This window comes from Petromyzon marinus, unplaced genomic scaffold (genome assembly GCF_048934315.1).
Source record: "Petromyzon marinus isolate PM22_M1 ecotype Great Lakes invasive population unplaced genomic scaffold, UKy_Petmar_22M1.pri1.0 PM_G_Scaffold_273, whole genome shotgun sequence".
In the NCBI taxonomy this organism is placed as follows: domain Eukaryota; kingdom Metazoa; phylum Chordata; class Hyperoartia; order Petromyzontiformes; family Petromyzontidae; genus Petromyzon; species Petromyzon marinus.
This window is the reverse complement of record NW_027422843.1, coordinates 7566-22605: the sequence shown is the minus strand read 5'-3', so window position 1 is coordinate 22605 and position 15040 is coordinate 7566. Positions and strand designations below refer to the sequence as shown.

Genomic DNA, 15040 nt, shown 5'->3' with positions numbered 1-15040 from the left:
AATAACCATTACTACAGTCTACATTATAGACTGTCAGTACACTCAGCTTAATAACCAGGCTACAGTCTACATTATAGACTGTCAGTACACTCACTCAGCTTAATAACCATTACTACAGTCTACATTATAGACTGTCAGTACACTCTGGTTAATAACCATTACTACAGTCTACATTATAGACTGTCAGTACACTCACCATACTTAATAACCATTACTACAGTCTACATTATAGACTGTCAGTACACTCACCATACTTAATAACCATTACTACAGTCTACATTATAGACTGTCAGTACACTCACCATACTTAATAACCATTACTACAGTCTACATTATAGACTTTCAGTACACTCACCCAGCTTAATAACCAGGCTACAGTCTACATTATAGACTGCTAGTACACTCACTCAGCTTAATAACCATTACTACAGTCTACATTATAGACTGTCAGTACACTCACCATACTTAATAACCATTACTACAGTCTACATTAAAGACTATCAGTACACTCACCATACTTAATAACCATTACTACAGTCTACATTATAGACTGTCAGTACACTCACCCAGAATTAATAACCATTACTACAGTCTACATTATAGACTCTCAGTACACTCACCATACTTAATAACCAGGCTACAGTTTGCATTATAGGCTGTCAGTACACTCACCATACTTAATAACCAGGCTACAGTCTACATTATAGACTCTCAGTACACTCACCATACTTAATAACCATTACTACAGTCTACATTATAGACTGTCAGTACACTCACCATACTTAATAACCATTACTACAGTCTACATTATAGACTGTCAGTACACTCACCATACTTAATAACCATTACTACAGTCTACATTATAGACTATCAGTACACTCACCATACTTAATAACCATTACTACAGTCTACATTATAGACTGTCAGTACACTCACCCAGAATTAATAACCATTACTACAGTCTACATTATAGACTCTCAGTACACTCACCATACTTAATAACCAGGCTACAGTTTACATTATAGACTGTCAGTACACTCACCATACTTAATAACCAGGCTACAGTCTACATTATAGACTCTCAGTACACTCACCATACTTAATAACCATTACTACAGTCTACATTATAAACTGTCAGTACACTCACTCAGCTTAATAACCATTACTACAGTCTACATTATAAACTGTCAGTACACTCACTCAGCTTAATAACCATTACTACAGTCTACATTATAGACTGTCAGTACACTCACCATACTTAATAACCATTACTACAGTCTACATTATAGACTTTCAGTACACTCACCCAGCTTAATAACCAGGCTACAGTCTACATTATAGACTGCTAGTACACTCACTCAGCTTAATAACCATTACTACAGTCTACATTATAGACTGTCAGTACACTCACCATACTTAATAACCATTACTACAGTCTACATTAAAGACTATCAGTACACTCACCATACTTAATAACCATTACTACAGTCTACATTATAGACTGTCAGTACACTCACCCAGAATTAATAACCATTACTACAGTCTACATTATAGACTCTCAGTACACTCACCATACTTAATAACCAGGCTACAGTTTGCATTATAGGCTGTCAGTACACTCACCATACTTAATAACCAGGCTACAGTCTACATTATAGACTCTCAGTACACTCACCATACTTAATAACCATTACTACAGTCTACATTATAGACTGTCAGTACACTCACCATACTTAATAACCATTACTACAGTCTACATTATAGACTGTCAGTACACTCACCATACTTAATAACCATTACTACAGTCTACATTATAGACTATCAGTACACTCACCATACTTAATAACCATTACTACAGTCTACATTATAGACTGTCAGTACACTCACCCAGAATTAATAACCATTACTACAGTCTACATTATAGACTCTCAGTACACTCACCATACTTAATAACCAGGCTACAGTTTACATTATAGACTGTCAGTACACTCACCATACTTAATAACCAGGCTACAGTCTACATTATAGACTCTCAGTACACTCACCATACTTAATAACCATTACTACAGTCTACATTATAAACTGTCAGTACACTCACTCAGCTTAATAACCATTACTACAGTCTACATTATAAACTGTCAGTACACTCACTCAGCTTAATAACCATTACTACAGTCTACATTATAGACTGTCAGTACACTCACCATACTTAATAACCATTACTACAGTCTACATTATAGACTTTCAGTACACTCACCCAGCTTAATAACCAGGCTACAGTCTACATTATAGACTGCTAGTACACTCACTCAGCTTAATAACCATTACTACAGTCTACATTATAGACTGTCAGTACACTCACCATACTTAATAACCATTACTACAGTCTACATTAAAGACTATCAGTACACTCACCATACTTAATAACCATTACTACAGTCTACATTATAGACTGTCAGTACACTCACCCAGAATTAATAACCATTACTACAGTCTACATTATAGACTCTCAGTACACTCACCATACTTAATAACCAGGCTACAGTTTACATTATAGACTGTCAGTACACTCACCATACTTAATAACCAGGCTACAGTCTACATTATAGACTCTCAGTACACTCACCATACTTAATAACCATTACTACAGTCTACATTATAAACTGTCAGTACACTCACTCAGCTTAATAACCATTACTACAGTCTACATTATAAACTGTCAGTACACTCACTCAGCTTAATAACCATTACTACAGTCTACATTATAGACTGTCAGTACACTCACCATACTTAATAACCAGGCTACAGTCTACATTATAGCCTGTCAGTACACTCACAATACTTAATAACCATTACTACAGTCTACATTATAGACTGTCAGTACACTCACCATACTTAATAACCATTACTACAGTCTACATTATAGACTGTCAGTACACTCACCATACTTAATAACCATTACTACAGTCTACATTATAGACTGTCAGTACACTCACCATACTTAATAACCATTACTACAGTCTACATTATAGACTGTCAGTACACTCACCCAGAATTAATAACCATTACTACAGTCTACATTATAGACTCTCAGTACACTCACCATACTTAATAACCAGGCTACAGTTTGCATTATAGACTGTCAGTACACTCACAATACTTAATAACCATTACTACAGTCTACATTATAGACTGTCAGTACACTCACCATACTTAATAACCATTACTACAGTCTACATTATAGACTGTCAGTACACTCACCATACTTAATAACCATTACTACAGTCTACATTATAGACTGTCAGTACACTCACCATACTTAATAACCATTACTACAGTCTACATTATAGACTGTCAGTACACTCACCCAGAATTAATAACCATTACTACAGTCTACATTATAGACTCTCAGTACACTCACCATACTTAATAACCAGGCTACAGTTTGCATTATAGACTGTCAGTACACTCACCATACTTAATAACCAGGCTACAGTCTACATTATAGACTCTCAGTACACTCACCATACTTAATAACCATTACTACAGTCTACATTATAGACTGTCAGTACACTCACCATACTTAATAACCATTACTACAGTCTACATTATAGACTGTCAGTACACTCACCATACTTAATAACCATTACTACAGTCTACATTATAGACTATCAGTACACTCACCATACTTAATAACCATTACTACAGTCTACATTATAGACTGTCAGTACACTCACCCAGAATTAATAACCATTACTACAGTCTACATTATAGACTCTCAGTACACTCACCATACTTAATAACCAGGCTACAGTTTACATTATAGACTGTCAGTACACTCACCATACTTAATAACCAGGCTACAGACTACATTATAGACTGTCAGTACACTCACCATACTTAATAACCATTACTACAGTCTACATTATAGACTGTCAGTACACTCTGGTTAATAACCATTACTACAGTCTACATTATAGACTGTCAGTACACTCACCATACTTAATAACCATTACTACAGTCTACATTATAGACTGTCAGTACACTCACCATAATAAATAACCATTACTACAGTCTACATTATAGACTGTCAGTACACTCAGCTTAATAACCAGGCTACAGTCTACATTATAGACTGTCAGTACACTAACTCAGCTTAATAACCATTACTACAGTCTACATTATAGACTGTCAGTACACTCACCATACTTAATAACCAGGCTACAGTCTACATTATAGACTGTCAGTACACTCATCCAGCTGAATAACCAGGCTACAGTCTACATTATAGACTGTCAGTACACTCACTCAGGTTAATAACCATTACTAGTCTACATTATAGACTGTCAGTACACTCACTCAGGTTAATAACCATTACTACAGTCTACATTATAGACTGTCAGTAAACTCACCATACTTAATAACCATTACTACAGTCTACATTATAGACTGTCAGTACACTCACCATAATAAATAACCATTACTACAGTCTACATTATAGACTGTCAGTACACTCAGCTTAATAACCAGGCTACAGTCTACATTATAGACTGTCAGTACACTCACTCAGCTTAATAACCATTACTACAGTCTACATTATAGACTGTCAGTACACTCTCCATACTTAATAACCATTACTACAGTCTACATTATAGACTGTCAGTAAACTCACTCAGGTTAATAACCATTACTACAGTCTACATTATAGACTGTCAGTACACTCACCATACTTAATAACCATTACTACAGTCTACATTATAGACTGTCAGTACACTCACCATAATAAATAACCATTACTACAGTCTACATTATAGACTGTCAGTACACTCACCATAATAAATAACCATTACTACAGTCTACATTATAGACTGTCAGTACACTCAGCTTAATAACCAGGCTACAGTCTACATTATAGACTGTCAGTACACTCACTCAGCTTAATAACCATTACTACAGTCTACATTATAGACTGTCAGTACACTCTGGTTAATAACCATTACTACAGTCTACATTATAGACTGTCAGTACACTCACCATACTTAATAACCATTACTACAGTCTACATTATAGACTGTCAGTACACTCACCATACTTAATAACCATTACTACAGTCTACATTATAGACTGTCAGTACACTCACCATACTTAATAACCATTACTACAGTCTACATTATAGACTTTCAGTACACTCACCCAGCTTAATAACCAGGCTACAGTCTACATTATAGACTGCTAGTACACTCACTCAGCTTAATAACCATTACTACAGTCTACATTATAGACTGTCAGTACACTCACCATACTTAATAACCATTACTACAGTCTACATTAAAGACTATCAGTACACTCACCATACTTAATAACCATTACTACAGTCTACATTATAGACTGTCAGTACACTCACCCAGAATTAATAACCATTACTACAGTCTACATTATAGACTCTCAGTACACTCACCATACTTAATAACCAGGCTACAGTTTGCATTATAGGCTGTCAGTACACTCACCATACTTAATAACCAGGCTACAGTCTACATTATAGACTCTCAGTACACTCACCATACTTAATAACCATTACTACAGTCTACATTATAGACTGTCAGTACACTCACCATACTTAATAACCATTACTACAGTCTACATTATAGACTGTCAGTACACTCACCATACTTAATAACCATTACTACAGTCTACATTATAGACTATCAGTACACTCACCATACTTAATAACCATTACTACAGTCTACATTATAGACTGTCAGTACACTCACCCAGAATTAATAACCATTACTACAGTCTACATTATAGACTCTCAGTACACTCACCATACTTAATAACCAGGCTACAGTTTACATTATAGACTGTCAGTACACTCACCATACTTAATAACCAGGCTACAGTCTACATTATAGACTCTCAGTACACTCACCATACTTAATAACCATTACTACAGTCTACATTATAAACTGTCAGTACACTCACTCAGCTTAATAACCATTACTACAGTCTACATTATAAACTGTCAGTACACTCACTCAGCTTAATAACCATTACTACAGTCTACATTATAGACTGTCAGTACACTCACCATACTTAATAACCATTACTACAGTCTACATTATAGACTTTCAGTACACTCACCCAGCTTAATAACCAGGCTACAGTCTACATTATAGACTGCTAGTACACTCACTCAGCTTAATAACCATTACTACAGTCTACATTATAGACTGTCAGTACACTCACCATACTTAATAACCATTACTACAGTCTACATTAAAGACTATCAGTACACTCACCATACTTAATAACCATTACTACAGTCTACATTATAGACTGTCAGTACACTCACCCAGAATTAATAACCATTACTACAGTCTACATTATAGACTCTCAGTACACTCACCATACTTAATAACCAGGCTACAGTTTGCATTATAGGCTGTCAGTACACTCACCATACTTAATAACCAGGCTACAGTCTACATTATAGACTCTCAGTACACTCACCATACTTAATAACCATTACTACAGTCTACATTATAGACTGTCAGTACACTCACCATACTTAATAACCATTACTACAGTCTACATTATAGACTGTCAGTACACTCACCATACTTAATAACCATTACTACAGTCTACATTATAGACTATCAGTACACTCACCATACTTAATAACCATTACTACAGTCTACATTATAGACTGTCAGTACACTCACCCAGAATTAATAACCATTACTACAGTCTACATTATAGACTCTCAGTACACTCACCATACTTAATAACCAGGCTACAGTTTACATTATAGACTGTCAGTACACTCACCATACTTAATAACCAGGCTACAGTCTACATTATAGACTCTCAGTACACTCACCATACTTAATAACCATTACTACAGTCTACATTATAAACTGTCAGTACACTCACTCAGCTTAATAACCATTACTACAGTCTACATTATAAACTGTCAGTACACTCACTCAGCTTAATAACCATTACTACAGTCTACATTATAGACTGTCAGTACACTCACCATACTTAATAACCATTACTACAGTCTACATTATAGACTTTCAGTACACTCACCCAGCTTAATAACCAGGCTACAGTCTACATTATAGACTGCTAGTACACTCACTCAGCTTAATAACCATTACTACAGTCTACATTATAGACTGTCAGTACACTCACCATACTTAATAACCATTACTACAGTCTACATTAAAGACTATCAGTACACTCACCATACTTAATAACCATTACTACAGTCTACATTATAGACTGTCAGTACACTCACCCAGAATTAATAACCATTACTACAGTCTACATTATAGACTCTCAGTACACTCACCATACTTAATAACCAGGCTACAGTTTGCATTATAGGCTGTCAGTACACTCACCATACTTAATAACCAGGCTACAGTCTACATTATAGACTCTCAGTACACTCACCATACTTAATAACCATTACTACAGTCTACATTATAGACTGTCAGTACACTCACCATACTTAATAACCATTACTACAGTCTACATTATAGACTGTCAGTACACTCACCATACTTAATAACCATTACTACAGTCTACATTATAGACTATCAGTACACTCACCATACTTAATAACCATTACTACAGTCTACATTATAGACTGTCAGTACACTCACCCAGAATTAATAACCATTACTACAGTCTACATTATAGACTCTCAGTACACTCACCATACTTAATAACCAGGCTACAGTTTACATTATAGACTGTCAGTACACTCACCATACTTAATAACCAGGCTACAGTCTACATTATAGACTCTCAGTACACTCACCATACTTAATAACCATTACTACAGTCTACATTATAAACTGTCAGTACACTCACTCAGCTTAATAACCATTACTACAGTCTACATTATAAACTGTCAGTACACTCACTCAGCTTAATAACCATTACTACAGTCTACATTATAGACTGTCAGTACACTCACCATACTTAATAACCAGGCTACAGTCTACATTATAGCCTGTCAGTACACTCACAATACTTAATAACCATTACTACAGTCTACATTATAGACTGTCAGTACACTCACCATACTTAATAACCATTACTACAGTCTACATTATAGACTGTCAGTACACTCACCATACTTAATAACCATTACTACAGTCTACATTATAGACTGTCAGTACACTCACCATACTTAATAACCATTACTACAGTCTACATTATAGACTGTCAGTACACTCACCCAGAATTAATAACCATTACTACAGTCTACATTATAGACTCTCAGTACACTCACCATACTTAATAACCAGGCTACAGTTTGCATTATAGACTGTCAGTACACTCACAATACTTAATAACCATTACTACAGTCTACATTATAGACTGTCAGTACACTCACCATACTTAATAACCATTACTACAGTCTACATTATAGACTGTCAGTACACTCACCATACTTAATAACCATTACTACAGTCTACATTATAGACTGTCAGTACACTCACCATACTTAATAACCATTACTACAGTCTACATTATAGACTGTCAGTACACTCACCCAGAATTAATAACCATTACTACAGTCTACATTATAGACTCTCAGTACACTCACCATACTTAATAACCAGGCTACAGTTTGCATTATAGACTGTCAGTACACTCACCATACTTAATAACCAGGCTACAGTCTACATTATAGACTCTCAGTACACTCACCATACTTAATAACCATTACTACAGTCTACATTATAGACTGTCAGTACACTCACCATACTTAATAACCATTACTACAGTCTACATTATAGACTGTCAGTACACTCACCATACTTAATAACCATTACTACAGTCTACATTATAGACTATCAGTACACTCACCATACTTAATAACCATTACTACAGTCTACATTATAGACTGTCAGTACACTCACCCAGAATTAATAACCATTACTACAGTCTACATTATAGACTCTCAGTACACTCACCATACTTAATAACCAGGCTACAGTTTACATTATAGACTGTCAGTACACTCACCATACTTAATAACCAGGCTACAGACTACATTATAGACTGTCAGTACACTCACCATACTTAATAACCATTACTACAGTCTACATTATAGACTGTCAGTACACTCTGGTTAATAACCATTACTACAGTCTACATTATAGACTGTCAGTACACTCACCATACTTAATAACCATTACTACAGTCTACATTATAGACTGTCAGTACACTCACCATAATAAATAACCATTACTACAGTCTACATTATAGACTGTCAGTACACTCAGCTTAATAACCAGGCTACAGTCTACATTATAGACTGTCAGTACACTAACTCAGCTTAATAACCATTACTACAGTCTACATTATAGACTGTCAGTACACTCACCATACTTAATAACCAGGCTACAGTCTACATTATAGACTGTCAGTACACTCATCCAGCTGAATAACCAGGCTACAGTCTACATTATAGACTGTCAGTACACTCACTCAGGTTAATAACCATTACTAGTCTACATTATAGACTGTCAGTACACTCACTCAGGTTAATAACCATTACTACAGTCTACATTATAGACTGTCAGTAAACTCACCATACTTAATAACCATTACTACAGTCTACATTATAGACTGTCAGTACACTCACCATAATAAATAACCATTACTACAGTCTACATTATAGACTGTCAGTACACTCAGCTTAATAACCAGGCTACAGTCTACATTATAGACTGTCAGTACACTCACTCAGCTTAATAACCATTACTACAGTCTACATTATAGACTGTCAGTACACTCTCCATACTTAATAACCATTACTACAGTCTACATTATAGACTGTCAGTAAACTCACTCAGGTTAATAACCATTACTACAGTCTACATTATAGACTGTCAGTACACTCACCATACTTAATAACCATTACTACAGTCTACATTATAGACTGTCAGTACACTCACCATAATAAATAACCATTACTACAGTCTACATTATAGACTGTCAGTACACTCAGCTTAATAACCAGGCTACAGTCTACATTATAGACTGTCAGTACACTCACTCAGCTTAATAACCATTACTACAGTCTACATTATAGACTGTCAGTACACTCTGGTTAATAACCATTACTACAGTCTACATTATAGACTGTCAGTACACTCACCATACTTAATAACCATTACTACAGTCTACATTATAGACTGTCAGTACACTCACCATACTTAATAACCATTACTACAGTCTACATTATAGACTGTCAGTACACTCACCATACTTAATAACCATTACTACAGTCTACATTATAGACTTTCAGTACACTCACCCAGCTTAATAACCAGGCTACAGTCTACATTATAGACTGCTAGTACACTCACTCAGCTTAATAACCATTACTACAGTCTACATTATAGACTGTCAGTACACTCACCATACTTAATAACCATTACTACAGTCTACATTAAAGACTATCAGTACACTCACCATACTTAATAACCATTACTACAGTCTACATTATAGACTGTCAGTACACTCACCCAGAATTAATAACCATTACTACAGTCTACATTATAGACTCTCAGTACACTCACCATACTTAATAACCAGGCTACAGTTTGCATTATAGGCTGTCAGTACACTCACCATACTTAATAACCAGGCTACAGTCTACATTATAGACTCTCAGTACACTCACCATACTTAATAACCATTACTACAGTCTACATTATAGACTGTCAGTACACTCACCATACTTAATAACCATTACTACAGTCTACATTATAGACTGTCAGTACACTCACCATACTTAATAACCATTACTACAGTCTACATTATAGACTATCAGTACACTCACCATACTTAATAACCATTACTACAGTCTACATTATAGACTGTCAGTACACTCACCCAGAATTAATAACCATTACTACAGTCTACATTATAGACTCTCAGTACACTCACCATACTTAATAACCAGGCTACAGTTTACATTATAGACTGTCAGTACACTCACCATACTTAATAACCAGGCTACAGTCTACATTATAGACTCTCAGTACACTCACCATACTTAATAACCATTACTACAGTCTACATTATAAACTGTCAGTACACTCACTCAGCTTAATAACCATTACTACAGTCTACATTATAAACTGTCAGTACACTCACTCAGCTTAATAACCATTACTACAGTCTACATTATAGACTGTCAGTACACTCACCATACTTAATAACCATTACTACAGTCTACATTATAGACTTTCAGTACACTCACCCAGCTTAATAACCAGGCTACAGTCTACATTATAGACTGCTAGTACACTCACTCAGCTTAATAACCATTACTACAGTCTACATTATAGACTGTCAGTACACTCACCATACTTAATAACCATTACTACAGTCTACATTAAAGACTATCAGTACACTCACCATACTTAATAACCATTACTACAGTCTACATTATAGACTGTCAGTACACTCACCCAGAATTAATAACCATTACTACAGTCTACATTATAGACTCTCAGTACACTCACCATACTTAATAACCAGGCTACAGTTTGCATTATAGGCTGTCAGTACACTCACCATACTTAATAACCAGGCTACAGTCTACATTATAGACTCTCAGTACACTCACCATACTTAATAACCATTACTACAGTCTACATTATAGACTGTCAGTACACTCACCATACTTAATAACCATTACTACAGTCTACATTATAGACTGTCAGTACACTCACCATACTTAATAACCATTACTACAGTCTACATTATAGACTATCAGTACACTCACCATACTTAATAACCATTACTACAGTCTACATTATAGACTGTCAGTACACTCACCCAGAATTAATAACCATTACTACAGTCTACATTATAGACTCTCAGTACACTCACCATACTTAATAACCAGGCTACAGTTTACATTATAGACTGTCAGTACACTCACCATACTTAATAACCAGGCTACAGTCTACATTATAGACTCTCAGTACACTCACCATACTTAATAACCATTACTACAGTCTACATTATAAACTGTCAGTACACTCACTCAGCTTAATAACCATTACTACAGTCTACATTATAAACTGTCAGTACACTCACTCAGCTTAATAACCATTACTACAGTCTACATTATAGACTGTCAGTACACTCACCATACTTAATAACCAGGCTACAGTCTACATTATAGCCTGTCAGTACACTCACAATACTTAATAACCATTACTACAGTCTACATTATAGACTGTCAGTACACTCACCATACTTAATAACCAGGCTACAGACTACATTATAGACTGTCAGTACACTCACCATACTTAATAACCATTACTACAGTCTACATTATAGACTGTCAGTACACTCTGGTTAATAACCATTACTACAGTCTACATTATAGACTGTCAGTACACTCACCATACTTAATAACCATTACTACAGTCTACATTATAGACTGTCAGTACACTCACCATACTTAATAACCATTACTACAGTCTACATTATAGACTGTCAGTACACTCACCATACTTAATAACCATTACTACAGTCTACATTATAGACTGTCAGTACACTCACCCAGAATTAATAACCATTACTACAGTCTACATTATAGACTCTCAGTACACTCACCATACTTAATAACCAGGCTACAGTTTGCATTATAGACTGTCAGTACACTCACCATACTTAATAACCAGGCTACAGTCTACATTATAGACTCTCAGTACACTCACCATACTTAATAACCATTACTACAGTCTACATTATAGACTGTCAGTACACTCACCATACTTAATAACCATTACTACAGTCTACATTATAGACTGTCAGTACACTCACCATACTTAATAACCATTACTACAGTCTACATTATAGACTATCAGTACACTCACCATACTTAATAACCATTACTACAGTCTACATTATAGACTGTCAGTACACTCACCCAGAATTAATAACCATTACTACAGTCTACATTATAGACTCTCAGTACACTCACCATACTTAATAACCAGGCTACAGTTTACATTATAGACTGTCAGTACACTCACCATACTTAATAACCAGGCTACAGACTACATTATAGACTGTCAGTACACTCACCATACTTAATAACCATTACTACAGTCTACATTATAGACTGTCAGTACACTCTGGTTAATAACCATTACTACAGTCTACATTATAGACTGTCAGTACACTCACCATACTTAATAACCATTACTACAGTCTACATTATAGACTGTCAGTACACTCACCATACTTAATAACCATTACTACAGTCTACATTATAGACTGTCAGTACACTCACCATACTTAATAACCATTACTACAGTCTACATTATAGACTGTCAGTACACTCTGGTTAATAACCATTACTACAGTCTACATTCGTGTAGGAACAACCACAAAGCACACAGATGTAGTTTTATATCACTCCCATTGTTTCCCTCCACGATGTCTCCTTTAAGCAATAAATGACTCGCGGGGTGTAAAGAAAACAGTCATCTCGACGAATACTGGCACATCTTATGCCCCTCACGAGGTAAACTATTCACAAATTAAATCGTTTGTATTTTGTCAATGACCATAGCCTCAGCACTGCCCCATAGACTCAGCACTGTCCCATAGACTCAACACTGCCCCATAGACTCAACACTGTCCCATAGACTCAGCACTGCCCCATAGACTCAGCACTGTCCCATAGACTCAGCACTGTCCCATAGACTCAGCACTGTCCCATAGACTCAGCACTGCCCCATAGACTCAGCACTGTCCCATAGACTCAGCACTGTCCCATAGACTCAGCACTGCCCCATAGACCCACCACTGTCCCATAGATTCAGCACTGTCCCATAGACTCAGCACTGTCCCATAGACTCAACACTGTCCCATAGACTCAGCACTGTCCCATAGACTCAGCACTGTCCCATAGACTCAGCACTGTGCCATAGACTCAGCACTGTCCCATAGACTCAGCACTGTCCCATAGACTCATCACTGTGCCATAGACTCAGCACTGCCCCATAGACTCAACACTGTCCCCATAGACTCAGCACTGCCCCATAGACTCAGCACTGTCCCATAGACTCATCACTGCCCATAAACTCAACAGTGCATTTGTAAACTATCTGCGAATCACGGGCTGGACATTTGAGGCCACTTTTTACCTCACGTTTTCCCTCACGAGAGGCGATCTCGCACCCCTGGGGGGTCGTCATCGTCGTTAATTTCTGCTCCGAAATAAAAAAAATATCAAAACCGCACCTCACGACTTTAAAAACGGCGCCTGGCCGAGGAAAAGGAGTCACAAAAAATTTGGCGGGAAAAACATATCACGTCACGTGGGTAGAGAGGACTCAAACCTGATTGGCTCCAAGGCGTAGCGAGGAGGGCGAGACGCCAAAATAATTTAGCGGGATAAAAAAAAATCTCGTGTCACGTGGGTAGGAGGGAACGAAACCTGATTGGCTCCAAGGCGGGGGTGGGGAGGAGCCAAAAAAAATGTGGCGGGGAAAAAACTCCCGCGTCACGTGGGTAGGTTTAGTTACTTGTAGGAACAACCACAAAGCACACAGATGTAGTTTTATATCACTCCCATTGTTTCCCTCCACGATGTCTCCTTTAAGCAATAAATGACTCGCAGGGTGAAAAGAAAACAGTCATCTCGACGAATACTGGCACATCTTATGCCCCTCACGAGGCAAACTATTCACAAATTAAATCGTTTTTATTTTGTCAATGACCATAGCCTCAGCACTGCCCCATAGACTCAGCAGTGTCCCATAGACTCAGCACTGTCCCATAGACTCAGCACTGTCCCATAGACTCAGCACTGCCCCATAGACTCAACACTGCCCCATAGACTCAGCACTGTCCCATAGACTCAGCACTGCCCCATAGACTCAGCACTGCCCATAGATTCAACACTGTCCCATAAACCCAACACTGCACATAGATTCAACAGTGCATATTTAAACTATCTGCGAATCACGGGCTG

At 36.7% G+C, this 15040-nt stretch overlaps 1 protein-coding gene across 1 annotated transcript in view; it reads right to left on the bottom strand.

Annotated features, from left to right (window-relative positions):
* The window catches only part of LOC142913994 (uncharacterized), a 71730-nt gene extending 57378 nt beyond the window's left edge, over positions 1–14352 (bottom strand). The window contains exon 1 of the mRNA XM_076061120.1: positions 14211–14352. Coding sequence (XP_075917235.1) covers positions 14211–14261 — 51 coding nt within the window. The 5' untranslated portion in view covers positions 14262–14352. The remainder of the gene's footprint in view (positions 1–14210) is intronic.
* Between the last annotated feature and the right edge of the window lie 688 nt (positions 14353–15040).